Source organism: Motacilla alba, chromosome 23 (assembly GCF_015832195.1).
Source record: "Motacilla alba alba isolate MOTALB_02 chromosome 23, Motacilla_alba_V1.0_pri, whole genome shotgun sequence".
In the NCBI taxonomy this organism is placed as follows: Eukaryota; Metazoa; Chordata; class Aves; order Passeriformes; family Motacillidae; genus Motacilla; species Motacilla alba.
This window is the reverse complement of record NC_052038.1, coordinates 5,246,151-5,272,868: the sequence shown is the minus strand read 5'-3', so window position 1 is coordinate 5,272,868 and position 26,718 is coordinate 5,246,151. Positions and strand designations below refer to the sequence as shown.

The following is a 26,718-nucleotide window of genomic DNA, read 5'->3' as shown; positions in this document are numbered from 1 at the left end:
TCCCAGCATCTTTCCACACCTTTTCACCACAGACTATCAAGTCCACCAGCAGGATTTCACATCCTCCAGAGCAAGGACGTTTCAGTGCAAACCCACTCACAATCACAGCAACAAAAACCACGGAGACGCCACGGCTTGAAGCCCACCAAAAAAAAAACAACCCCACAACGCCTTCCGCAACGCCAAAAACCACTTAAAAAAACCCAAAAACCAAAAACCAAACCATGAGAGAATCAAACTTACCTTGAAGTCTGCCAGCTGCTGGTTGATGGTTTCCACCTCTGTCCCCACCACCCACTGCAAGGCCTCGTTCTCCTCGGCCGCCGCGGTCATGTGGCTCAGCTCCTTCAGGCGGCTGTAGAAGTCCTCGACGCGGGACAGCGTGGTCTCCACCTGCTCCTGCCGGTTCCTCCCCCTCTCTGTCAGCTTGCTGCACTGCTTGCTCAGCGTCTCCAGCTCCCTCTTCAGCCCCAGCAAGTCGGGGCTGCCCTCGTCCTCCAGCATCTTCTTGCACTCGCCCTCGGAGGATTCGATGTCGCTCTTCAGCCGGTGGAGCTTGCCCAGGAAGGCGCGCACGTCCTCGGCCTGGGACTGGAGGCTGTCAGAGTCTCTCCCGATGGGGCCCATGCTGTCCAGCTCATCATCCAGATCTGCCAGCTGGGAGAACATCTCCCTGACCCTGCTGTTGAACTGGCCGATCCCTTCCAGCTTGTTTTCCATGAGAGCGCAGCAATCGTTGACTTTCTGCTTCACGGCCTTGAAGTCCTGCTGAGCCACCTCAGCCTGGCTTAGGAGCTGGGAGCAGTCAGATCCATCTGGAGCATCTTCTACCAGGCCTTGAGTGAGGTTTTTCAGATAATCCACTTGTGGCTCCAGGGCCTGCAGCACCTCCTGCTGTGCCCTGAGCTTCTCCAAATTCTTGTTGCTGCAGGCTTGTGGCCCCAGGGCGTCGTAGATCTCCAGCTGGTGCTTTGCCCCTTCCAGCTTCTTCTCAATGTTCTTGAAGCTCTCCTGGAACTCCTTGAGCCTCTGGGACATTTCTTCAATGGAGCCAGTCTTGGTTTGCAGCTCTTCTGTGATGGCATCCATCTTCTGGTTGATGGCAGCCTTCTCATCCCGGATGTCATCCTCGTCCGTCTGGGAAGCGTCAGTCAGGATGTCAGCAGCACTGTTGAGCATCTCCAGCAGGGACCGGCGCTTCTCCACGTCACTCAGCATGGCCTTGGACCTCAGGAGAGTGGCCTCCAGCTGCACTGGATCCAGGGTTACCTCCAGCTCTGCCATCCTCGCCTTGCAGTCCTCCACCCAGGGCAGGAGGTCGTCCGCGTGCCGCTGGTACTTCTGAGCTTTCTGCAAGCAGTCCTTGAGCTTGGAGTGCCTGTCAGCAGCCTGCTTGCTGAGCTCCTCCCAGTGTGTTTTCAGGCTCACCAGCTGGTTCTGCAGAGTGGTCTTCTCCTCCCCAGGCTGGACCGACAGCAGCAAAGATTCTCCCTCGGCCACAATCATCTCGTAGGAGCCGCTGTGTTGGTTGAGGCTCTTCTGGAACTCTTCTTGCTCCTGGATTTGGCTCTGCAGCCTCTCCAGTTTAGCAGAGATGGGTTGGCTCTGGGCTTGCTGGCACCTTTTGTCATCCAGCCAGGTCCTGAGTTCATCAAACATGTGCTGGAACTGCTGGGAGCTCGCGAGCGCAGTCTGCAGTCGGTTCATCCGGTCGGCTGCAACGGCAATGAGATTAGAAGGCGACAATTAAGCTCAAATCAAATAAGCCAAGTGCAATTATTTAAAATCATCTCAGATGCACCAACTGTGTTTTGATTAACAGGAAGGAGCTTTCCATTGCATCACCAGCCTTTTTTCCTAACTGATTCATAAATTTCTGAAGTAGTAAGAGGCAGCGGTAACGCAGAAGTCTCTCAGCTCTCCTGACCAGCCTCTAAATGTAAACTCTGAGAAACCAGAAGATGCACCCCAAGATCAGAGGGTGGCCACTGGGGTTTCTTCATGCCCCAATCTGAATTTAGGAACCTGTTTTTTTTTTTCCAAGCACGTGCCACCCTGCTTGGTGAAGAGTCACGTCAGTGGGGCTAAACACCTCTGCTCTCTCTCCAGGCTCAGGTATTGCTGGAGTTGGAGCTCTCCCATGCTTGGTGCCACATAAAACACCCAAGAAGAACCCTAAAAAGTGATAAATGGTGCTTCCCCTATTATTTTCATAAACCCAGTGTTGGGAGAGTCCTTTGGCAAAGAGCAGGGGTGGAGTTTGACATCCTAACTTCTCAAGCAACTCCTCCTCTATCTCACCTGCCAGATCTTCCAGCCCTTTGAGGGGAAGTGCCACCGTCTCCAGACGCTTCCTCAACTCATCTTTGAGGTACTGCTCCCCAATCAGGACGGAGAGGTCATCACAGAGGGTCTGAGCCTCTGAGATCTCCTCTTCCAGCTGCTCCAGGTCCGAGCGGATCTCGCTGGTCTCCTCCAGCTGCTGTTTGACAGCATCAGGCTGGGTGCTGATGGCAGACTGGCTGCTCAGGCGCTGCCCAACAGCCTTCACCTTCTCTGAAAGGCCCTGGAGAAGCTCCTGGTACTGGGTGCTCTTTACTATGGCTTGGTCAATCTGGCTGGAGCGGGAGTTGAGGCGCTCGGTGAGCTCGGACCATTTCTGGTTGACCCCTTGGAGCTCATCCCGCACCTGGCTGGTGGATGGGGAAACATCTCCAGGGCCAGTCAGGATGCTCTGAGCTGCCTGGTTGAGCTGCTCGTGCTGCTGTCGGCGAGCTTCGAATTCCTTCAGCATAAACTGGAACAGAAATAACATAAAAATGTTTGCATAAAACTGACAGCTCCGAGTACACACAGTCAAAACAAACCAGACCTCCAGGGGCTTTATCCAGCCCGTGGAATCAGCAGGAACAGGCCCTGGGGTGGGACAGCAGTTGGGCTGGGTAGCCCAGGATTTACTGAGACCTTGGGAGTTAAAAAGCTGGGAGGAGTCTGCGACTCCAGGACTTTGCTACCTCTCTTATTTGTCTTATAATGTAGCATAAACCACTTAGATGAGATGAAAATCTAATTATCTCCACTGGGGCTTTTTTTTGCTCCGTGATGTGGCTGGTTACAGCCATGTTAGGATTTGGAAGCAGGAGGAATGGAAGGGCCAGGCTGGCAGGCAGAGGGGCAGCATGAGCAAGTCCTGCAGAGCGTCAGCACAGGCCTTGTTTAAAGCAATTTCACTCTCCAAGAGGGGCCAAGTGATTCACTGCTGAGTCAATCCAGCGCAGGAAGGGAGCTCAGCACTGCACCCTTTTCGAGTTACTCACAGCAGTTTGGGCTCAGCGGGGTTTGGAGGACTTGGAAGAGGAGCCATGAGGTCTCTGAGCGCTCACAAGACAAGCACAACCTTCCACCTCCCTCTCAAGACACTCTCCTCCATCCTGCGCCCACCACGAAGGCACAAACCCCCCCTCTCACCTGCACCTGCTGCTTCTGAGCGTTCAGCATGTTGGGGTCGATGGAGAGGGGGCCCAGCACGCTCATCATCAGCTCCTTCTCCATCAGCCAGGGCCTCAGCTGCGCCTCGGTGGCCTGGAACGTGGCCAGCTGCGTCGCCGACTCCTCCAGCTTCTGCTGCCGTGCAGCCGTGGCCTGGCTGGCCCTCTCCCACCTGCAATCTGAGGCACCACCTCTGTTGGCCGTGGTCAAGCTCCTGGCCAGCCCACCCCTCCATCACCAAGGTTGTTTTCCCCTCCCTGTGGTTTTCCCAGTGGGAAATCTCTGTTTTCCAGTGAAACCAGCGGGGCTCTATCCACTCTCCATCTCAGAAGCCATTACCCAAATCTGGTGGCTACATGGTCTGGTAGCTCCTAGGAGGAAACCCTGCAAGCAGGATTTCTGGGCTCTAGTCACTGCTGCCATGACCTGGGGTGAGCCATCTCACCTCCCTGGCCTGATAAATGAGGATGCTCTCATGAGCACCCGTCCTCACACAGCACACTCAGATCTCCGGGATGGAGTCAACACGTTCCTGCCACTTCAAAAGAGGGAATCTCTGGGCTTCCTTTTGAACACACAGCCTTGTTTAGTCAACACTTAATTACCTAGGGTAGCCTCACTAATGACTAGAATTTTATATCAAGCAGTGAAGCTTTTAATCAAAACAATCAACCTGTGCTGCTAACACATTCCCCCCCCCCCCTTTTTTTTTTAAGAAGCAATTTAAGGAAGCAATCCTTTAAAATCCACATCCATCGCAGAGATTTCATTAATCACGACAGTGCTCATCTCAGGAACACCTTCCACACCAGACAGCTCAGAGATAGGCTTTGCTGTTTACTGAATTTTAATTAGAAGTGACTCTGCTCTAGCGTGACTTTGGGATTGCCCCTCACTCCTGAACCACTTCTAACGTGATGTTTGGAGACAGAAACCTCATTAATGCTCCAGGCACTTACTCAGGTCTTCCTGCATCTTCTTCCAGTTCGCTGCTTCTGGGGAATCTGGATATTTCTCCAGCAAGCCAGAAAGCGCTTCCTTCACCTTCTGGATCTTCCCAGAATTCTGTTCCAATTCAGCCAGAAATGCCTGGAAAAGAACGATTTGAACTTCCTCAGGCACAGGGCAAAAGAATCAGTGAGTAGGAACGAAGCAGCACCTACAAGCTGGAGCTGGATGATTTCTGGTTTTTTGCTCTTTAGTTAAATCAATTTTTTAGCACTGTTGTGACCTAATGTGGCCACAAGGGCAGGGAAAGGCTGGGAATTGCTTTCCAGGAGAAGTTGGAGTGACTCAGCAGCAAGGGCTCCAAATAATCTCTTTCTCCCTCAGCCTGACATCAACAGGTCTAAAAGCAAAGGGGAACTTTGGGCTGCTGCTCCATGAATCTGCCTGGAATTCCCAGAATTCCCAGAATGACCAGGTTGGAAAAGACCTTCAAGATCATCGAGTCCAACCCAGTCCTAACACCTCAACTAAACCCTGGCACCCAGTGCCACATCCAATCTGTTAATAAACACATCCAGGGATGGCGACTCCACCACCTCCCTGGGCAGAACATTCCAGAACTTTATCACCATTTCTGTAAAAAACGTTTTCCTCATATCCAACCTACACTTCCCTGAGTGCAGCTTGTGCGTGGAAATGCCCTTCTTTACCTCAGGGCAAACCCTTGTGGCTAACCCTGTGCAATAAAGCCCATCACTGGGAGATGCACAGCAGAGGGGTGGAACTGGATGACCTTTAAGGGCCGTTTTGTGATCCTACGACCCCAGAAATTCGGGAAGAGCAGTCACCTTGTTGTGCTCAGCCTGGGCTCTCATCGTCTCCGTCTTGGTGGGCGAGGAGGAGGCATCCAGCTCGGACAGCATCCGTTCCTTGGACTCCAGCCACTTGAGCATGGAGCTGGCCTCCTCCTGCACCTCCTGCATCCTGTCCAGCATGGCCGAGAGCTGCTGCAGGCGCTCCTGCAGCGCTGCACCCAGCGCCTGGTACCGCCGGCTCACGTCCGCCACGTCGCACTGGATCTCCGTCAGATCTGCACCCAAAAACCAGCCCGGGGTCAGCACCACTGCCCCTGCTCTCCACCCCAGACTATCAGGCTCTAAGGCAGCCCCAGGCAGCCACAGAGAGCTGAGATAAGGAGTGAAGAGGCCACGCTGTGTCTGCCTGCCTGCGGAGCGACGTCGCATCATCCTCACCTCTCCTGCCACGGGGGATTTTCCACTTGTCCCCCCTGTGCCCTTTGACAGTTTACAAACAAAGCTCTCTGTTGGTGAGCTTGATGCAAACTGAGCCCCCTTTTCATCAAGCCACTGCTAATACAAGGTTAAATAATTTGGCACCAAGATACGAAGCCATTTTTATGCAGCTATTATCTTGTTGAACTAACAGCAGATAACGGGCAATAATTAAAACTGCTCTTCAAACTGGAGGGTCGGATGCTGTTATAATCCCACAGAACCAATACATTTAATTGCAGGCCTTAAAATGATCTCCCATTTATCAGCTCCTAACACCACCTGACGAGGTGTCAGGGTGCTGCCACTCCCCAAGGCTGCCCCTCTCCGTCCTTCAGCCCGACCTCCACCCTCCATAGCAGCAGCTGAGAATTCCCAGCCCGTTGCCAAGCTCGTTTCCCTTCTGCTGGGATGCTGGCAGTGTCACACTGAGGTTTGTATTGCCAGGGAATGGAAATGCATGGGTGAAAAGGGGACAGGGGGACGGCTCAGCGGTGCTGGCAGCGAGCTCACCTTTGCAGGTGTGGTATCCGTTCACGCTGCCCCCCGAGCCTCCTGGAGTGGGCAGAGTGGCACCTGGGCAGAGAGGACAGGGACAAGAGGGACGTGACAGAAGTGTTAGGGATGCAGACAGCCAGTGATGAATGGCTGCTGCATGACAGGAACCACCAAGCACCGACGTGGCGTCTCCACCACCCACCTGCCCAGCACTGGGCGTTAATTTGGTTTGGAGCCCCTTTATCTCTCCTCCTCCTGCTCCCCTCACTTTCCTGGAGCTGCTCCTGCCTTTCTGGAGCTTCTGAAGCTTCTGGAGCAGCTCTCCCAGCATCCCAACACCTCCCAGAGAGCAGGGATAATGCAGATCCTGCATGGGCTGCAATGCTGGGGACCACCGGCCTTGCCATGCCTGGGAAGCTGCTACCCTGAGCATGATTTTGTGACTTATACCAAATAAAACTGCTGAATGCCTTCCCTGAAGGGATTAATTCCCCCATATCCTCCTTTTTGATGGGATGAAACCATTCAAACCAGCCCTGTGTTCATGCTGTCTTTGCCCAGAGATGCAGGATGCACCAGTGTCCCTTCTTTGGACACCAGGTGTCACAACCAAAGGGGGATTCACATTTTCAGGCAGCTCTCTCTTTTCTAACCACATCTTTTAAAGCTTTCATGGACATAAGGGGCTGCACCTTTGCTCACCCTCAAGCCTCTCCTCACTTCTCCTGATGCTTTCCCTGAGAACTGCTTATGAACTTAATCCTAACAAACAAATCCAGACCATAAATTCCCCTAAATTCCCATCAGTGATGAGAGTCCAGGGACTTGTTCTCACAAGCTGGAAGACATCTTTGAGCTGGTTTCCAAACGAACCAGACATAATCTCATTGCTTCACAGACAATGAAGCCAAAAGGGAGACCAGTAAATCACATCTGACTATCACAGCCCCAAATGTCATCCAGATATGAAACCCAAATGCTGGAGGTTGATTAAAACACCCCAGTCCTCAGGAGGCTGAAGAACATCACCAGGAGAGAGCAGGAGCCACTTCCATGAGCTCCCCAGCTCTACCAGAGAGTGATATGTGTCCCCACAGCAAACACAGGGCAATTCAGAGCTCATTAGGCTACAGTTAATTAAGCCAAGTCAGGATGATGCATTAAAGCAATGAGTGCCAGCAACTCAACCACTGGGCTGAGCCTCACGATACTCAGATCACCACAGGCCCTCTGAATTTGGTTAAAAGGGAGAAATAACCCCATTTTTTGCTGAAGGCAGGCTCAGAGAAAATGCAGAGCTGACAGCAGAGCTGTCCTCAGGAGTGCTGGCCACAACTCACCTGCCTTGGGCGGGGTGTTGGGGGCCGTGATCTCCACGATCAGGTTCTCCAGGAGGGTCCCTCTGCGGCCAATCTCCTCCACCTGGGGCCCCTTCCCCTTCCATTCCTCCAGGAGATCCTGCCCAAAAGCCAAGTTTGGGATTGGAGGCCACTCTTGCCCACCCACAGCCCTTCCTTCCTCGCCCGTCCCCTCTGTGGTGACACGGTGACACCAGGACACAGCACCCAGGCAAGCAGCTCATGGCTGCACTGGGAGAAGTGGGTGTGACACATCTATTTTTACCGGGGGGGAATCAAACAGCAAAAAAAAGCTCTTCCCCAACTAATGGGTCTGTTGAAGGAAACCTTCTCCCTCCCACCACTCTGGGGACATCCCTCCTCCCCCTCCGTGCAGAGCCCAGCCTGGCTGAGCCCAGTCCTGGGTGCTGTGGGGTGTGAGGGCTGTGGGTGACTCAGCAGAGCTGCTCTGCCTGTGAGTCAAACCCAGGCACATCCTGATTTATTACATCCCTCTGCTGGAGCACAGCGGGGGCCCGGGTGACAGGAGGCCACCTTCCACATCTAGCACAGGAAACAGAAAAAACAGTGTGCTCAGGTCTCCCACTCCTAAATCACAGAAAACCAGGCAGTGCCCAAGGAAACTCTCACACTGCTCCCTGCTCTGCAAGCCACTGGATGCAGGCTGAGACCATCAGCAAACCTCTGCTTCTTGGGATTTGTTTCACATTCCAGCATTTCAAGGCTTTCCCAGCTCCCTTGGCCCACCTGGATCTGCTGCCTGTGCTGCTGCAGCTCCTGGGTGCCCAGGGAGGTCTCAGCAGGTGGGATTTTGCCTTCGCTCTCCCTCAGCCACTTCCTCACGGCGCCGACCAGATTCCGAAACTCATCCAGCTGCTCCTGGCAGGATGATGCATCCTTTTCTCTGGGAGAGAAAAGGTTTTGGAGAGTCAGAGCTTGTGCTCTGCCTTGCAATTACCCCCTCCTGAATGTGGCACGGTTGTGTCCCTAGGAGCCCTTTTAATTATTATTATTGTTATTATTATTATTAGATGTTGCCAGGGAACAGCACAAAATGGGGTGCACCCAGTGCCAGCCCCTCACTGCTGCTGACCCCCACAAACCCTGGCTGGTGGCACTTTTGGGCACTCCAGTGGTGGCCAACAGCCACGGGACGGCCACTGCCAGCCTGCCCAGGCTCTTTGTCCTGGGAAAAGTGAGGCTTTTGGGAAGACAGGGCTCATTCATGCCGTGTCCCCCCAGGCACCTGCACCCCTGGGGAGCCCAGGCTGTGCTGCCTCTCCTCCCTGGCCACAGCTCCATCCATTCAGCCCATCCTGGGGGAACACGGCCACCCCTGGATGGGAGCCACAGGCCCCTCTGGCTCGTCCCTGCTGGCCACAGCTGTGAGCAGCCTGCACAGCCCTGAATTACTGGGGATTATTGGGAGTTTCATCTGCTTTTCCCCACCACCTTCCCCGCATTCCGCAGGGATTTTGGAGGTACAGCCAGAGAGGTGTGGCTCCTGGGGATGCTGCTGCTGCTCTGACCCTGCTCAAGCTCCCTTTTATCCCCATTTCAGGGCACTCCAGGAGCAGGCTGCTCTGCTGCTCCCCATCCTCCCAGCACCCAGCAGGACGCTCTGGGCTGGAGCTGGGAAATGCAGAGCTCCTGCTCCTGCTGCAGCACCAGGAATTTTTCACAACGCCCCCAGCCAAGGCTTTTTTTAAAGCGTCAGCTGGAGCAGAGCTGCCTCAGGATCCTGGCGTGGGAGGAGGGTGGCAGGAAGAGCTGGCTCATGCCCCCACCTCCTTGGAAAGGAGATCTCCACAGGGCCTTGCTCAGACCGTGAAGCCACCTCCAAGCTCCCATCCCTGGGACTCACCTGTCTTTTGCCACCTTTTGTAGCTGCAGGAAATCTTTCTTCAGGCTCTGCAGCTTCTCCTGCTGCTGGAGGGTGCTGGGGGTGAAGCCACAGGAGCTCAGCTCCTCAGCCAGGTGCTCCAGGGTGGCCAGGTCCTCCTGGTGCTGCCTCATCTCCGAGTTCAGCTCCTGCCAAGAGCAAAGGGTGATGCTGACCGTGTCCCCCAGCAGCACAGGGGATGAACTGGGCAGTCCCACACCCTGCTGAGCTGGAGAGATCCTCTGTGGGCAGTGCCACGTGTGGCACCGGTGCCAAACGTTGGGCACAGCTCACTGCCACCTGCTCCTCCAGCTCAGCAAACACTTTGAGCAGCTGCAGGGGCAAATCCCACCTTCCCCAAGGCTGGTGACTGGGATGGGATGGGGGGCCCTAGACCAAGCCACATCAACCCCTGCCACAGCACAGGTGTCTGGTTTGGTGTCATCTTCTGGCATTTCTGAGGCTGTGGGTGAAGCATTCCCTGTAGCAGGACCCTTGTGGGAAGCCAGAGGGAGGAATCCTGCACAGCCACCATGGCCCCCAGCACCCCTGAAAGTGTCCAAGACAACCCTGGGCAACCTGGTCTAGTGGAAAGTGTCCCTGTCCCTGAGAGGGGGTGTGGAATGAGATCATCTTTAAGGTCCCTTCCAAGCCAAACGATTGCAGGATTCTCTGGCTCCGAGACCTCCAAGGTGTCTGTCACTCCTGCACTGCCCTCACAGGGGCATTTTGCTGTATTAACCCCGTGGAGTCTTTAATTGGTAAAATCCTGCTACATTTGGACTGGATCCTAAACGATCCCTGAAAACCAGCCTGGCTCCTGGGAAACGCCACCCCCTTTTCCCACAGCTGGGAAAGGCTGCATCCTGCCAGCCTGGGCCTTCCTCAGACACCTGGTGCAGGCGGAGCTCCTCGCCAGGGGCTCACCTGGATGTGCTGGGAGAAGTGAGCGATGTCGCGGTCCGGCTGATTCCCGGCCGCCAGCACCCGCGTCCTGCTCTCCGTGAACTGCTGCAGCTTCTCCCACAGCTGCTCGTACTGCTCCACCTTGGGCAGGAGGCCCTTGAGGGTGTCCTCCCGCTCCTGCTGCTGCTGGCACAGCCTCCCGAAGTGCTCTGTCACCTGGGCCAGCTTGTCCTGCAGGGCGGAGGCCGCGGGGCTGTCGGCGGCCTCTGTGAAGCGTGTCACCATCTCCCGGGTGGCTTCCAGGCAGCTCCTCTGCCTGGCAATGTCCTGCTTCAGCTTCTGCGGGGAGCACAGGAGGAGAGAGAGGGATTTTTAAGGAAGGTTCTTCGGCAGAACTAATTGGGCTGCCCTCGGGAGCAGCAGCAGGTGCTTTGACACAACCAGAGTTGGGGAAAAAAATAGTTTTATATCCCAGTTTTCCTTTCCTTTCTGACCTGCCCAACATGCTCCTCTTTTCCCTGTGTCTGAAATCTTGTTTGCAAAGAAAAAAGGAGATTTTCAACGAGTCTGCGACCTTGCACAGTTTGCCCAGAGATGCTGGAGCTGCCCCATCCTTGGAAATGTCCAAGGCCAGACTGTACAGGGCCCTGAGCAAGCTGGTCCAGTGGAAGGTGTCCCTGCCCATGGCAGGGCATTGGAATTAGATGGTCTTTAATGTTCCTTCCCACCCAAAATATTCAGTGATTCTATGAAAACAAAAATATTCTGCTCATATTCCTTTTTAGGGGTTTTTTGGTGCTTTCAGCACCCAGTAGTTGAACCCCACCAACCCCTGCGTGGTGCAGGCGCTGCTCTGGGGTGTTTGAGGTGAGGAATCCAGGGCCAGCCTTACCACACTTGTGGCGAGCGAGTCCTGGATGGAGGCAGAGGAGAGCACAGCTGGCTGGTCCTTCTCCAGGCTCTTCTCAATCTCAGCCACCGACTGGAGGAGGCTCTCCAGGCTCTCCTGGACGCTCTGGGACTGGGCAATGGATTTCTGCAGCAGGTCCGAGCGCTCGGACATCTGCTGGGAGAGGCTCTGGAAGCGGCTGACGATGGCATCTGCAGGGTTCAGCACAGAGGACGCTCAGTGGCACAGAGCTCCAAGTGCTCAGAGAGCAGCCAGGGTCGCCTCTGGCTCCCCCAGAACTCTCAGGGATGACAAATCCCTGTCCCCAAACTCAGCAGCGAGACGGGGGACGCAACGCAAGTGGCCACATCCCTCCCCACATGCAAACCCTGAGGATGCACTGCCATGTGATTACCCCCAAATCCCCCAAAAAGTGATTGATCTTTGCCCCCTCTGGCTTGTTCCCAGTCTCCCCAACCCTCCCTGCCAGCTGCTCTGCTCTGTACCTGTTGTTTCCTGAATGTGGCCGTGGTCTGGGGCTGGCTCCCCCTGGATGTCCAGCAGGGTCCGAGCTGCTTTCTGGAGCTTCTCCACTGGCACCTGGTGCTCAGCCAGGTCTCCCTGCAGTTGCTGTTTTCACACAGGACAAGCCAAAATCAGAGATGGGGTCCAGGCAGGATTGCCACACTTAGGGAGCTCAGGGCTCCTTTTACACCCTCTGAGGGATCCTCTGCACTTCATCACTGAATTGTTAAGAAATGATGGGAAAATCAACCCCCACACTGCAGGCAGAGCTGGATCAGAGGGTTTGGGCTGTCCCAGTGCTCTGGCACCCTCCTGGGGGAGCAATGTCCCCTTCTATGTCCTTCCGGGGTGTCTGTGATGCAGCCCCTAAGCACCTCTCCCAGAAATTTGACCCACCTGACCTGCAGCCCAGAGCCTGCTGCATCTGCAGGCGCATCTTTGCCCTCAACCAGCAAAAAAACCACCAACAGGTCAGGTCTCCTCCCTGCTGCTGACTGCTCAGAGCAGCCAAATTCCCACCCAGGCTCCAGCACTTCCCAGGAAATCCCCCAAGTGTACCTTGGTGCTGGCGAGCTGCTGTTGCAGCACGGCCAGATCTGAGGACACCGTCTCTGAGAGCAGCTTCCCCAGGGCAGCTTCACTCTCCTGCAGCCACGTCCTGAGAGACTCTGCCACCTCCTGGAACTGCTGGTAGTGATCCAGCAAGGTGTTCAGGTGGGAGCCCAGCTTGGAGCACTGCAAGGGAGCAACGAGAGGTGACAGGGATGCACACAAGTGCTGAGAAACCCGTGGGTAAAGGCACAGGAACCAGCAAGAAAGAAAAAGCAATTAAAAAAAATAATCAATCTTGCCACAGGCTGAATGAATTACCAGGGGTAACGTGCAGACCAACAGCAAGACAAGGGTGTTGCCCAAGCCTTGAAGAAGACAATCCTTGTCCTACAATCTATAAATGTCCTGGCAGCTGGGACAAATATCCCTCTGCCATCCCTGCACAGGAGGAAAAGAGCTCCCGGCCCTTCCCATACCTTGGAGTGCAGCGTGGTGTATCTCTGCGTGGCATCCTCCAGCTTGCTCTTGACCACACTCCTGGACATCAGCAGCTGGGATTCGGCATCCCCAGCATCCCCATCCAGAAACTTCTCCCCCGACATGGTGACGAAGCGCAGGTCACCCTTGTGGGAGATCACATCCTCCGCGAAGCTCCCCTGGCGCCGCAGCAGCTGCCGCAGGGAGGCAGGCTCGCCGTCCCCCTTGTACATGCCCTGCAGCTCCTGCTCTGCCTGCTCCAGCCAGGCCTGGAACTCGCCGTGGTCCTGCAGGAACTTCTGGAGCTCGTCCCGCAGGAGCTGCGCCCGTTTCAGCCGCGCCTCGGCGCCCGCCAGCGCCGCCGGGTACCGCTCGCGCAGCTGCGCCAGCTGTGCCTGCAGCTGCTCCCGCTCCTCCCCGGCCAGGCTGGGCCCCTGCTTGTCCAGGAAAGCCTGTGCTGCCTGCGAGGCCAGGATGATGTCCTGCTGCTGGGACAGCAGCTCCTGGTGCTGCGCCTGAAAGGTGCAGGGAGAAAGGTGAGGCCCGGCGCTGCCCCGTGACAGAGCCTCCGCGTCCCCCGGCAGATGTGGCTGGGCCAGCCCCGGAAGGGTTCAAGGCCAGAGCGGAGCAGCCTGGTCTAGTGGAAGGTGGGAGTGGAACAGGATGACCTTTAAGGTCCTTTCCAAACCAGTTATTTTCATGATTCCGTGACAAAGAAGCAGCAGTGTGGGGAAAACTGGGAAGGTCCCAGGTTTGGGCTACAGGAGTAGAGAGTGACCCCTTCTGTGGCCATCATGGGCACCTTCTGGACCCTGATTACACCTTGTGGGTGGGCACATAGCCACCACACATTCTGCATCTCCTGCAGGAAGCTGGGCAGGGCCTTTCTGAGCCTCCCACGTGGAGCATCTCATGTTCCAGACCCAGCTAACAGCAGGGACAGGGCGTGGGGCGGGAGGCTTTGGGTGGGACAAGGTGTCAGTGCTGACCTTCAGCCTCTCGTAGTGCTCGTCCAGGCTCTCAGCAGCACTGTCTGCTCCCACAGCGTGGCCATCAGGGACATCCCCAGTGCTTTTTCCTGCTTGTGTCCCTGCGCCTTCGTTGACAGGGTGTGGTCTGTACTCTGGGAGCCCTCCCTTCTGCTCCAGCGATGCCACCCAGTTCAAAAGGGAATCGATCTTATTGCTGTTCTCCTCCAGCTCTTTGGCAGCTTTCACCTGAAAGCACAGAGGCTCCAGATAAGAATGACCCAGTTCTTGCATGTTCAGCAAACTGCTGCACGGGGGAGGGAGACAAAAAGCAGCAGAAAAAAAAAAAAAAAAAACCTGAGGAGTTTCCCAGCCTCAGCAAATGCCTGAGACACCCTCAGACCCTTTGTGGCTCTCTGGAAGGTGAAGAAAAGCTGTGAAAAATCTCAGCCTCGCTGCTACATTGAATTCTCATCCTCATACAACCCAGGACCCCCACCCCAAAAGGGCTGGGATGTGACTGACAATCCTCATCCATTAGGGGTCACCCCAAAGGCAGATTAAGGGATCTTTTCCTCCCCCATTCCCTCCACAACCAGCTCACCCCTGGCTGCAATTCCCAAAGCATTTAATGACAGAAATATCTGGGGGAAAGCTCGCCCAGGAAGGAACCACAAACTGCTCTGTGCTGCATCACCCAGATGGGCTTCCAGGACCTCGCAGTTCCCCTCAAGCAGAGCCCAGAGGCTCTACAGCTCCTGCCACGTTACCTTCTCAGTCTCCTGCTGCACTGCAGCACTCACAGCACTCTCCAGCTCCTTCTGGGCCACCTCTGTCCTCTCCTGCAGGGACTGGTACTGCTCCTTGGCACGCTGCAGGTCCTGCTGCAGCGCTGCCAGCTCCCCAGGCTCCAGCTTGGCTTTGTTGTCCTCCAAAAACTGCTCTGTGCTCTTCAGGACACCAGCGAAGGAGGCGGCTCTGCTGTGGATGCTCCTCTGCAGCTCCTGGGTGGATGAAGCCATGAGGCTCTGGGCACTCCCAAGGCGAAACCTCTCCACCCCTACCCCCCCAATTTTAAACACCACTGACCTTAACATCGCTTTGTCTCTGCTGCAAGGCAGGCAGGTCCCCTTCTGCTCTCTGCTGCTCTGCCAGGGCGTCCTCTGCCTGGCCCAGCCAGCGGCTCAGCTCGGCCAGGCTCTGTGCCCGGGCTGCCTGCTGCTCCTGCAGCGTCTGTGGGCACAGCAAAGGGGACAGGGGACAGTCAGTGCCAGCCCTGCACCTTCCTCTCACGCTGCTGAAAGGCAAGGTGAGGTTACAGCTCCTGGAGGGGAGGATGCAGCACAGAAAACTTTGTGGCTCTCCAGGTGCTCCCCGTCCGGCAGCAGGTGCCACGTCCCTGCTGAGCTGGTGGCACCTTTGTCACCACTGGAGGTTTCTCTCTGAGGAGCCTGTTGAGCTGCAAGATGGAGCTGCACTGCTCTCCCAGGAAAACTCAGCCACGAGTTTCTGTGCCTTTTCCATTCCGCTTTACAAACATTAAAACAGCAGCAGAAACTCGCTGAATGAGAGGCAACAACGGCCTGAGCCAGGCAGCGCCACTGTGGAGCCCCAGACAACCCCAAAAAAGGGTTTTTCAATGATTTGGGGTTGGGAAGGGAGCCCTGGAGAGGGAAAGTGTTTCTGTAGCTGATCCAGCTCCTCTTTTTTGCTGCCAGAGCACAACACAGAAGCGCCTGTTTGAGCAATTGAGCATGATGTGACCTGAGAGTCCCTGTGACACCCCTGTCCCCCTCTGCCAGGGGGGACGAAAGGTTTTTGAGATTTTCACTGGGCATTTCAGCAAGGTGATGTACAAACTTGTGCAAAACACTGTGCCTGTTTCTCCCAGTCATAAGATAAAACAACAGAAGCAAATTGAAAGAGCCTTCTTAAGAGCTCTTCAGCTGCAAAGCGAGTTCTTCCTGGGTTAGGATGGGCGCACACTCAATCTGAAAAGGCAAAGCAAACTGGTTAATACACACACACACTCCAGAGAGGACAGGCAAGAGTTACAGAGAGCAATTGTTAATAAAAAAAAACCACATTAATCCTGTCTTGGATGAGAGGATCCATGCAGTGCTGGGTGCTGCAGCAGTGCAGCAGAGATCTGAGGACTTGTTTTTGTCCTTGCCAGCTCTTTCCCTGGGACAGCAATGCCTGATGTGTGCAGTGGAAATGGGACACTGGGTGACTGTGGTGGCCCCTCTGCACAGGGATTTTGGGGGTGATTACAGGGTTTATTCCACCCAGCCCCAAACAATTCCATATCTAGCAGAGAACTGCTACCCAGACCTCGGCAGGGCTCCACATTTTGGGAGCAAAGCAACCTTCTGCCTGGTAGGAAGAAGAAAGACTTTTAGAGGAAGCTCATGATGTGCAGTGAGAACTCCTGAACTGGGAGTGGCATGCAGGGGAAATCCCAAATTTGAGGCTCCTGTGGCTGGGAAGCGCTTCAGCGAGCAAAGGAGGAGATGTCTCACAACCTTCACCTGCTCCGTCTGCTCCACTTGCTGGAGACAGACCTGCAGCACCTCCAGCCGCGCTGTCACACGCTCTGACAGGTCCCTGAAGGCTTTCTGCAGCTCATTGAGCAGCCTCAGCAGCTGCCTGCTCTGCTGGGGGGTTAAATCCTGGGCGTGCTCCGAGATGAGGAACTGGATGTCGAAGGCGGTGGCGTCCAGCTCAGCCTTGATGTCAGCAAGGGGCTCCTTCAGCTCCTGAATGGGAGAGAAAAACAGCTAAAGTGACCCTAAAATGACCAGGGTTGTGCTGCACTGCTTCCCATCTGCAGGTGCCACGTGAAATACATTCCAGAAACACCAAACTCTCCCCCAAAACAGCACTCAGCATGGAGGTGAGAGCGTCTCACCGCCGGGGTTTTCCAACTTCCCTCTGCACCAGGTGCTGGAGGCACCTCACCAAGAGGTTTCTTGGATTTGTAGGGCTGCCCTTGGGTCTGAAGATGACCCAGACCTGGCCACAGTGACTCCATGAGCCACCACCAGCTCTCAAAGCCTTCAATCCCCTGATTTCCGTGCCAAGGTGCCACCACCGAGCTTGGAAACAATCTTTACTGCTAGAAGATGGATAAGGAGACTGGGCTCCTCGTACAGGTGATGGAGACCAGGGCAGGTGTGACGCAGCAGCTTCCCAGAGGATGCAGCCTGACAGGAACCTCCCCAGGTCACTCAGCCACCACCAGCCCCCTGCACAGGAGCATGTTCAAACAACCAAACCAGGCCGTGCATTACGGAAACGACTTTGGAGAACACCCGACACAGCAGCTCCTGCTGCAGCACCAGCTAAGGGCAGGATCCGGGAGAGAAGCAGGATTAAAAGCTTCTCCTGCGTGCAGAGGGCAGCAGGTTGATCAGCCTGCAGGATTAGGGGCATTGCCATGGTTACCTTGTAGTGCTGCAGGCAGCGACTCAAGCTGCCGGCGTCGCTGGCCTGCTGGAAATCGCTGTCGTCCAGCGACTCCGTGGTGCCAGAGACCCAGCTCAGCAGCTCCTGCAGCTTGCCCTCAAGAGTCTCGTGATGGGCCAGGATTTTAGCCTTGAAAGCAGAAAGGCACGGTTTAAAGGAGGAATTTTAGGGAGTTTGTGGGGCAGCAGGGGGAAGTTGCCAGCTCTACCTTTCCGGCTTCTGCCGCCCCACGAAGGTTCTGCAGCCGGGACTGCAGGACTTCCCTTGCAGAGCTCAGAGACTTCTGGAGATTCTTGGCATCCTTCTCCAAAGCCTTCAGCAACTGCTCAGGGACTTCTTCAGGGGGGTTGGCCACAATCCTCTGCACAGCATCCAGCTCCTGATTCACTGGGAAGCTCAGCTCCTGTAGCTCAGCGCCCAGAGCCTGAGACAAAGACAGCACCGTCACGTCTACGGCAGGGTGACTTCACCTCCCTGCTGCCAAAACCCAGCAGGGGATTTGGAGAGGCAGCTCCAAACACTCAGTCTAGAAAAATTCATCCCACCCTCCAGCCCTGCTCAGCTGCCAGCCCTCTCCTGCCTTTCTCTAGGCTGTAAAATTCATGTCAGCCAAGCTCAGGCTGTTGTCTGGGCAGGGTGGATGGATCAGAGGGAGGGATGAGGTTTGATATCAAAGCCTGTTAAACCTGAGACAAAGCTCCCAGAAGCAGGGAGGGCTGTGCAGGAAGCTGGGGAGACGGGGAAAAGCTGTGTCTAACACCAGCCAAGCCTGGCCCAGCCTCACTCACCTCTGCTTGCTGCCTCAGGTCGTGCAGGGCTGCCAAATTCTGCTCAGCCGGCTGCACACGTTTGATTCTCATCTCGATGTCTCGGAGCATGGAGAGATAAGATATCAGCCTCTGGTCGTGCTCCAGACACATCTTCTTGCTGAACTTGATCTGCAGAATCAGACAGGAAATCAAAGCTTCAAACTTAGGCAGAAAAGAAGACAAAGTGTTCTATAAAATTCCTTTTTTGAAATTTGTTAATAACGTTCCCACTCATGGACTTGCCACTTGCCAGCCTTATCTACAAGATTTACTACAGGAGAAATAAAACTCATGGCTCTTTTTCCAACATAAGCTTATAAATGGCAAGAGATCTCTTGGAGCTGCAGCAAAAGTGCCAAAAAAAAAAAAAGAGTTCTACTTGTTAGTCATTTAGCAGCAATGCTCCAGCAAAAGGAGCCACAACTCAGCCCTGAGTGTTTCCAGTCGTACATCACCAGCCCCTTTGCCAAACCCACTGCAGCTGATACTGCCACATCCACTCCTCATGCTTCAGCCGCCCTCTGTGCCGAGGATCTCAGACAGATTTAGCACCAAACATCCACAAATAGCTCAGAAAAAATTGCCTAAAGAGCAAAAATATTCACTGACCTGGGCTGGCCTCGTGGACTCCCTCGAGGTTTCCAGCAGCTCCCCCTCCACGATCACAGGTAAGAGCAAACCCCGATCACCTGGACCTGGCTGCTTGCTCCTCTCCTGGGGGGGTTCTTCTGGGGGTTTTGGGGGAGCAGGGGCACCTCCTTGGTCTGCCCTGAGCTCAGCTCTTTGCTCGTGCTGTTCCTCCTCTCCAAGCTCCAGGACTGCAGAGGTTTCCTGAATTTCTGTGGGCTCCTCTCTGATAATTAAGTCATGGGGCAGTTCCTGTGCCACGGTGGCTGTGCTGGGCACATCCTGGGTGGTTTCCACCCTGGTGTCTTCCTGAGCCATCCTTTCCTCCAGACTCAGGGCCACCAAGGAATCTTGACCGTCCTTGACCCCACCTTTCACCACCTCTCGAGCTTCCCGGTGCTCGGGGGGCACAGGGAACACCTGATCCTCTCCGGGGGTTTCTGTATCTTTCCCAGGAATTGTTTTCTTTCCTTTTCCACCCTTGTGCTTGGCTGCGTCTCGTGCCAACCCAGCAGCAGTCTCAGCGCTGGATTCATGTTTTGGCTCTGGCACCCTGGAGACAGAGTGCTCCTCCTCACCCTTCTTCCTTGGAATTCCATGGGAAACCAGAGAAGGAAGGAGCTGCTTCTCTGCAGGTTTCTCTGGCTGAGCGCTGTCTCCTGGAATGCTGCCCTGCTTTGCCTTCTTTTTCTTGCTTTTCTTTTTCTGGGTAGGTTTTAGCTCAGTTTCACTTGCTTTTTCCTGGTCAATGGCACCTTCTGTGCGAGAGGTTTCTCTTTCCATGTGCTTCACAGCTTTTTTCCCTGCAAGCTCATCTCCCACAGGAACACCAACCTCAGGGGGTTCTCCAGACTCTGCAGGACCCATCCCCTTCCCTGGGCCCACACTGACAGATTCCCTCGGGGCTGCTGCTGTCTCCTGGACCACGCTGGTCACTCTCTCTCCTTGCCCAGAAGTCACCACTGCACCTTCTCCACCTGCCACAACTCCCTCTGCACTTACAAACTCCCTCCTCCTCCTCTCCTCACCATCCTCCTCCTTGTGAAGCACCTCTGTGCCCAACTGCTCCTTCTCCAAGCCCAGTCTCTCTACTTTCTCTGTCCCTCCATCCACTTCTTCCCTCCATTCCTTGCCCCGGGCTGCTCTCACTTGGGAGATGCCTTTTGGGATCCCTTTTTCCACAGTCCCTGCCACCACTGCTTCTTCAGGGAGAGACACTGTCCCCAACAGTGAGGAGTGCTCTGGAGTCACCTCAGCCTTTGCCTGAGGGTGATGAAGATGATGATGTTCAGCCTGGGGATGGACACCACCTTCTGAAGCTTCCTGGGGTTTTAATTTCCTTTCTGTCCGTGCTTTGGGGGATTTCTCAGCTGCACTCTGAGCTGTGTCATAGCTCACAGCTTCAGCCTGAGCTTTGGCCTCAGCACCATCAGACCTGGCAGATCTGGCAGGGAGGATGACACCCTCCTCTTTTGGAGATGGTTTTTCCATTTTTTCCTGCAGAAGTTGCATTTTTCCCACTTTGAACGCCTCAGAACCAACTTTCTCCTCAGATATTTGCACATCCCGAAGACTAGCAGCTAACTTTTGGCTAATGAGTCCTTTTCCAACAGCTTCCTTCACAGTCAACCTTTTCCCACCGGAGGCATCAACAATTCCCCCAGCCCTGAGCTGGTTGGTGGCAATGACTTTGGCCATGGCCTCATCCAGCATCCCCTGTTCCACAGCTGCCTTCAGGGACAGCCTCTTGCTGACAGAGCCCTCCACCAGCCCTCCACTGTCTGCCTGTGCCTGCAGCAGCCTCAGGGTGGGCAGGGGGTCCACCTTCCCCAGCCTCACTGCCTCGGCACACAGCAGCTTGGTCCCTGTCACCTCATCCCTGATGGCCTGGAAGGGATGGACCTCCAGGTACCTCTGGCCGGATTCAGTATCGATTCTACACTTCTTCAGGAACTCTGAGTAGGGAACGATCTTGCAGGTCTCGGGGTCTACAATTCCTTCTCTCATTTCTGAAGATGACAGGACTTTCTCCACCACCTGCTGGGGCACCAGGCCCTCCTGCGCCGCCTGACTCAGCGCCAGCCGCTGGCCAGAAGCTGGATCAAGAATGCTTCCACTCTCAGCCTGGATTTCCTGCACTTTCCTCTGGAATTCTGGGCTAATGAGCCCCAGCGACACTGCCTGGGGCAAGGGCAGCTTCTCCTTCGTAGCTGGGTGGACAAACTCCTGCAGGACCACACTTTCAGCTTTCCTGAGCTCCTTGCACAGATCCCGATCGATCAAACCGTGTTTCATGGCGCTGTCCACCGAAAGCCTCACCCCAGACACGTGATGGATGATTCCTCCATCAGCAACCTGCTTGGTCAAGAGCTGGAAAGCCTTTTCCTTCTCCAGGAGCCCTTTTTCAACAGACTCTGCCACAGTCAAAGGCCGTTTGCTTTCAGGATCCACGATCCCACTGGTCTCAGCCTGCAAATTAATGAGCTTCTGCCTGGTCACCTCATCAGTGCCTTTCCCCTTGGAAGCCTTCTCCAGCTTCACCAGCTCTGTCTGACTCGTTGGCTCTATGAGGCCCAGATTGGAAGCCAAAGTCACCGACACTTTTTTGCCACGTTTCAAGTCAACAATCCCCCCAGTAACCACCTGCCCTTCCAAGATCCTCATGGCTGTCTCCCTGTCCAGAAGGCCAACAGCAGCAGCATCCTTGATGGAGTAGACAAAGTTGTTGCCTGGGTCAAGGACGCCGCTTATGGCTTTGTCGGACGTGAGGACCTTCTGGAGCAGGTTCTCATCCATCAGACCTCCTCTAATCACATCCTCGGTGGTCAGGGACTCACACTCCTGAGGGTTAAAGAAGCCGCTGAACATCTTCATCCTCTCCATGAGTTTCACGGCCGTGTGGCCGGAGACCGCTCCAGAGGCCACCGCCTCGTCCAGCAGCAGCATCCTGCCCGTCTGCTCGTGGGTGATGCCACCGCTTTGGAGCTGCACCAGGAGCTTTTCCAAAGTGTCCTCTGCTTCCTGCTCCTCAGGGGCTGGCAGGGATGGCTCCTTGCCAGAGCTTTCTCCTGCTTGAACACCCTCGTCACCCAACATTTCCCGCTCTCCTTCTTCCACTTCCAACACAGCTTCCGTGTCCTCCCTTTGCCTCTCTGCTGGTGCTGCCTCCCCACGTGCAGGGAGCACAACCTCCTCTCCTCCCAGCACACCATTTTCAACTGTTCCCTCCTTCAGCAAATAAACCTCTCTCACATCTTCTGCCTCTCGTTCAGGTTCCCTCACACCCCGAGACCTCTCTGCCACGGTTTTCAGTCTGTCTCCACTTTCTGGAACACCCACTGTTATGCAGATTTCACTTTTCACAACCACTGGCCCACTTTCCAATGCCCTCTTCTGATATTCGGGACCTTCCACTCCATCTGCTGCAGGAGGCTTGGACTCTTCTTCTGCCTCAATCATCATTTCCTCTGTTTCTCTGATTAATCCACTATCAAGGTCACTGGGAGGTTCTGGCATCGATAATTTTACCTCCTGTTTATCCTTGGTTGTAAAAGTGACCTGTTCTTGTCCAAATTCAACATCAGTTTCACTCCTGACGGGCTCCTGTTCAGTGGAAATCTGCTCCTCCTCTTCCACATGCAGGAAATCCTCTGCATCCTCCAGGAGGAGACTTTCAGGTCCCACCACCACCTCCCCATTCTCCAGAGCAGTTCTGGGTGGTAGGATCTTCTCACTTTCACCTTTCAAAGGAGCAAATTGAAGCTCAAGCTGCTGCAAAGCCAAACCATTGCAAGGTTTGCTTTCAGGAGCTGCGTCTGCCTCTGTCTCCTCAAAGCCTTCCACCACCTGAGCACAGGATCCATTTTCTTGCCTTTGGATGAGAGCTTTCGTGAGATTGTTCAACTCTGCATCCACCAAGAGCACCTTCTGGCCATTGTGGATGTTGATGTAGCTGTGGGTCATCAAGTGGAACACCAGCCTTTCATCATCGCTCCTCAGCAGAGGCTCCTCCTGACCTGTGGGGCTCCTTCCAGGGAGAGGCAGAGGCTCCTCCTGACCTGTGGGGCTCCTTCCAGGGGAGCTCTGGCCGTGCCTGCTCCTGCTTGGAGATCCAGCGAGCTGCACACCGGCCAGGACATCAGGTATGGCTGTGGATTTCAGCTTCTTCACCACCTCTCTCTCCAGGATGCCCTGTTCCACTGCCTTCTGCCAGGACACCACCTCTGTGGTTTCTGGGATAAAAACAGCCTGAAGGAGCTGCCTCTTGCTGAGAGCCTCCTCCATCAACTCTGTGGAGAGCATCCCCTGCTCCAAAGCATCTCCAACAGGGAGGATCTCCCCTGTCTCTGGCCACAGCAGCCCCATGAAGGACCACAGGGATTCCAGGACCAGCAGTGCAATCCTTGGAGCTACCAAGCCCTTCCTCAGGGCTTCATCCACGCTCAGCCTCTCTCCCGTGGTGGTGTCCACGATCCCACCCGTCTGGAGCTGCCGGATCAGAAGCGTGCAGGCCAAATCCTGGTCAATCAAATGCTGCCTGACAGCCTCATCCACGGTCAGCCTGTGTCCTGTCCTGGGGTCAACAATGCCCCCAGCAAAGAGGTGGGCTTCCAGCAACCTGATGGTCACCTGCCTGTCTATCAGCCCCTCCTGGACTGCGCGGAAGATGCTGACCTCCCTGCCTGACCTCAAGCTCACCATGCCACCCGCCAGCTGCTTGACTGGCAGCAGCCTCAGCCCAGTCTCTCGGTGGATGATGCACCTGTCCAGGAGCTCAGGCAGACTGATCTTCTCAGCAGTGTTGGGGTCAATCAAATCCTTGCCTCCTTCCAGGTGAGACAGGAGCCTGGAGTGGAGCTGGGGGGGAAGGAGCCTTTCTTGCACTGCTGTCTCCATGCTGATTCTGCCCTGCTGGAATTTAAAGCCCCCAGTGACGAGCTCAGCCTCAAGAATCTTCAGCCCAACGCCCTCACTGATCCTCCCCTCTTCTACGGCAGCAGCGACGGGGAGGAGCTGCCTCCCTTCACGTCTGACTTCTTCCACCTGCTGGAGAGCATCCTTCAATTCCTGCAGCACCTGGAATGCCCTGAGATCAATGACGTTTCTTGCCAGAGCTTTCTCCAAGGAGAGTTTCTCACTGGTCTCTGGGACAACTAAGTCAGAGGAGATCACCTGGGCCTCCAGGAGGACCAGGCCTGTGTCCTGATCTACAAGACCTCTCTGCATGGCACCAAAGACAGGGAATATTTCTACCGTGCCAAGATCGATCACTCCTGCCACAGCTCCGCTGCCCTGGAACAGAAAGAGAAGGAAAAGAATTAAATCAAAGTCCAGCATTTCCAGCACTCATTGCATGAGTTTCAGGGAGGCCTCAGCTAAAAAAAAACAAACAAAACAAAACAAAAAAAACCTTAAAATCCCCAAACAGGCTAGAAAGTCCTAAAGTGTTTGAAATCTAGTCCATCACCAGGGCAGCACCAAGATGCTTCCAGTATCCACCAGCAGTAATGCAGCAAAGCAGCAAGCACCAAAACTCAGACTCATTCCTAATGCTCCACAGAAAAGAGGGCAGGAAACCAACAAGCACAACAAAGCCCTTCAACAACTCCAGCTTTAAAAAGTAAAGACAACACAAATCCCGCTCACGGGGAAGAAAACCCCCCAAAACCACCCACTTTGGGGTAAAGAGGAACCTTTCCCAGCACAGCCTCCATGCTGATTCCTGCCATGCTGAGAATCCTGCACTTCCCAAGCCAATCCCAAGTGCCAGGATGGGTGGGGAACACCCCAGAGGCCCGTGCCAGGGAGCAGCTCCCAGCCATGCATCAGGGCAGGAGCAGGACAGCTCCCCAGGCATGACCACGGCCCCCACTCTGCCCACTCCAGCACCTCCAGGTTGCTCCTCAGACAGGGCCAGGGGGGAAATGGAACAAGTTGGAGGTTCCAGCATGAGAACAGTGATGAACTGGGACCACACCAACTACTGTGGTGGCTTTTGGAGGGGCTTTTCTTGCTGCTCTCCCCACAGGGAGGGTAATAATTTGGGTGATGAGGTGCCTTTGTTCAAAGGCTCTTTGGACGTTCGGGTTTCTCCCAGTGCCACTGGCTGGGTATAAGGCTGGCCCAAGCACTCCAGGATTTTTGTGGGGATGGCAAGGAGAGAACCAGGACTACGGAATGAACTCCTTTTGCATCCCAACACCCTGCTGTGGGGACAGGAGGAACCTTCTGGGACAACCTAAGCTCTCCACCAGCACCGCCAGACCCTGACGTGCATGCTCAGAGATGAACGAGCCGTGGGAAGACAGAGAAGAGGGAAAGGGGGGGAAACAAAAGAGAAAGATAAAAAAGGAGATGGATGGGAGGGAGGGGAGTAAAAGGCTTTTACTTACCGGCTTGCAGGGTGTGCCTTGAGCAGTTAAAGACAGAGCCTTATGGAGCAGTTCAGCCGTATCACACACAGTGTAAAGCTTGGGGTTAGCGTCCAGCATGCGACTGTTTTGTTTTGCAAAAGGAACCCCCACACACAGGTCCGTCCTCTTTCCCTTTTGTGTGTTTTGTGTGTTTAAATCCCAGGGGGGTTAGTTAAACTTGTAAGCAAGGATGTCAGTTAATCTCAAAAACAGTTGACATGAAACACAAACCATACAGGGACACATCATGCTCAATTTAGCGCGCTCTGCTTTGCTTTTTTTTTTTTTTTTTTTGTCTTTTGGAACTTCTTTCTGACAGTTGGATGTTTCCAGCAAGCAAATGTTAAAGAGTTCTTCATGCTCCCTCTACAGTGAAGCAATGGCTCCGCAGCAGAGCCGCAGGGATGGTTTTGCAGACGGGGATTTAAGGTGAAGCCCCACTGCCATCTCTTGTTTTGCTGCCTGGGCTTCATAGAGTCTGTGAGTGAAAACTGTTCCAACCCCAAAGCAGCCTCGTGCTGTACCAAAACAGCTTGACAAAGCCCCGGAGAAGGCTTTTGCTCTAAAATAATTTTTCTAACCAAAAAAAGGGAGGAAAAGGGAAAGGAAAAAAAAGCATCCATTCCACAGGGAGGCTGCACCAAATCTGTGATGGCTCAACAAAATGATTTGTTCACCTTGGCTCAACAAAATGATTTGTTCACCTTTCTGCTGCCAGCACAAGGGCTAAAGGGTTTGCAATAAAATAAATCATTTCCTGCTCTGAAACACCTGGAATGGGCTGTGAAGCCCAGTTTGGAGCAAAACACTACATTTTTAGGTGAAAACTGGACAAGCAGACCTCAAAAAAAGCAGCTCTGCCACCTTCTCCCCATGAGTGGCTTGAACAGGGCTTCACTCACAGACCTGAGAGCCAAAACCTGCGTCTCACAGCCAGATGTGAGCGGGCTGTTGCTTCAGGGTACAGGGAGCCAGCAAGCAAACACACAAAAATATCCATTGACACATGAATATACACTGAGAGAACAGGCACACGTAAATCTGTGAACGACAGCCGGAACAGAGGCAATAAGGATGGGCTTCCAGCCCTCCCTACAAGGATGGGGCCTGGTGGATGTGAACAGGGAACGGGTTCTGAAGGTCTCCCAGGTCCAGCTGAGGGGCTGGATAATGCAGTGGACTTCCACGAGGAAGAGCTGCTTGGTTCAGCCACTGCTGAGAAGAACCCTTGGCCAGCCCCTGAGGCCACGCGAAGTCCCCCCTTCCTGCACGCCCTGCCCGCAGGCAGCCTGTGGGACCGAGCCCTCAGAGGGCACAGATTTCCTCAAGGGGACATTTCCAGGGCAGAATTCCATCTGCCACCCTGCTCACCAAGCACCAACGAGCCTCGTGCACAGGGCAGGGCAACCAAAGGACAACTCTCCCACGGACCTGGAAGGCAGCAAGGAAACAGCTCCTGCTTGGCCTCCTGGCACCACCAGATGCTTTGGGTGACCATGAACATCAGAGAAGGGAGTGCAAGAGGCTGTGAGTGGCCAGTGGCCAGGAAACACACGAAAAAATGGAACCTTCTCCACAGCCTGAGGAGGGAAGGTGAAGAACAGGGCTGAGCAGGGA

The 26,718-nt window shown here is 54.7% G+C and overlaps 1 protein-coding gene across 37 annotated transcripts in view; it reads right to left on the bottom strand.

Moving 5' to 3' along the window:
• The window catches only part of MACF1 (microtubule actin crosslinking factor 1), a 138,511-nt gene that overhangs the window by 50,611 nt on the left and 61,182 nt on the right, over positions 1–26,718 (bottom strand). For 31 of the 37 annotated variants that reach the window (XM_038161074.1, XM_038161096.1, XM_038161077.1 and 28 more), the window contains 22 exons: positions 18,671–23,980; positions 18,041–18,190; positions 17,461–17,676; positions 17,232–17,381; positions 16,310–16,543; positions 14,874–15,017; positions 14,555–14,788; positions 13,806–14,033; positions 12,816–13,331; positions 12,346–12,522; positions 11,769–11,892; positions 11,266–11,474; positions 10,395–10,712; positions 9,450–9,616; positions 8,333–8,489; positions 7,568–7,685; positions 6,243–6,305; positions 5,286–5,527; positions 4,449–4,578; positions 3,469–3,668; positions 2,302–2,797; positions 244–1,715 (listed from right to left, as the gene is read on the bottom strand). In XM_038161074.1, coding sequence (XP_038017002.1) covers positions 244–1,715; positions 2,302–2,797; positions 3,469–3,668; positions 4,449–4,578; positions 5,286–5,527; positions 6,243–6,305; positions 7,568–7,685; positions 8,333–8,489; positions 9,450–9,616; positions 10,395–10,712; positions 11,266–11,474; positions 11,769–11,892; positions 12,346–12,522; positions 12,816–13,331; positions 13,806–14,033; positions 14,555–14,788; positions 14,874–15,017; positions 16,310–16,543; positions 17,232–17,381; positions 17,461–17,676; positions 18,041–18,190; positions 18,671–23,980 — 11,055 coding nt within the window. The remainder of the gene's footprint in view (positions 1–243; positions 1,716–2,301; positions 2,798–3,468; positions 3,669–4,448; positions 4,579–5,285; positions 5,528–6,242; positions 6,306–7,567; positions 7,686–8,332; positions 8,490–9,449; positions 9,617–10,394; positions 10,713–11,265; positions 11,475–11,768; positions 11,893–12,345; positions 12,523–12,815; positions 13,332–13,805; positions 14,034–14,554; positions 14,789–14,873; positions 15,018–16,309; positions 16,544–17,231; positions 17,382–17,460; positions 17,677–18,040; positions 18,191–18,670; positions 23,981–26,718) is intronic. The other 6 variants (XM_038161090.1, XM_038161094.1, XM_038161095.1 and 3 more) reach the window with 2 other exon arrangements.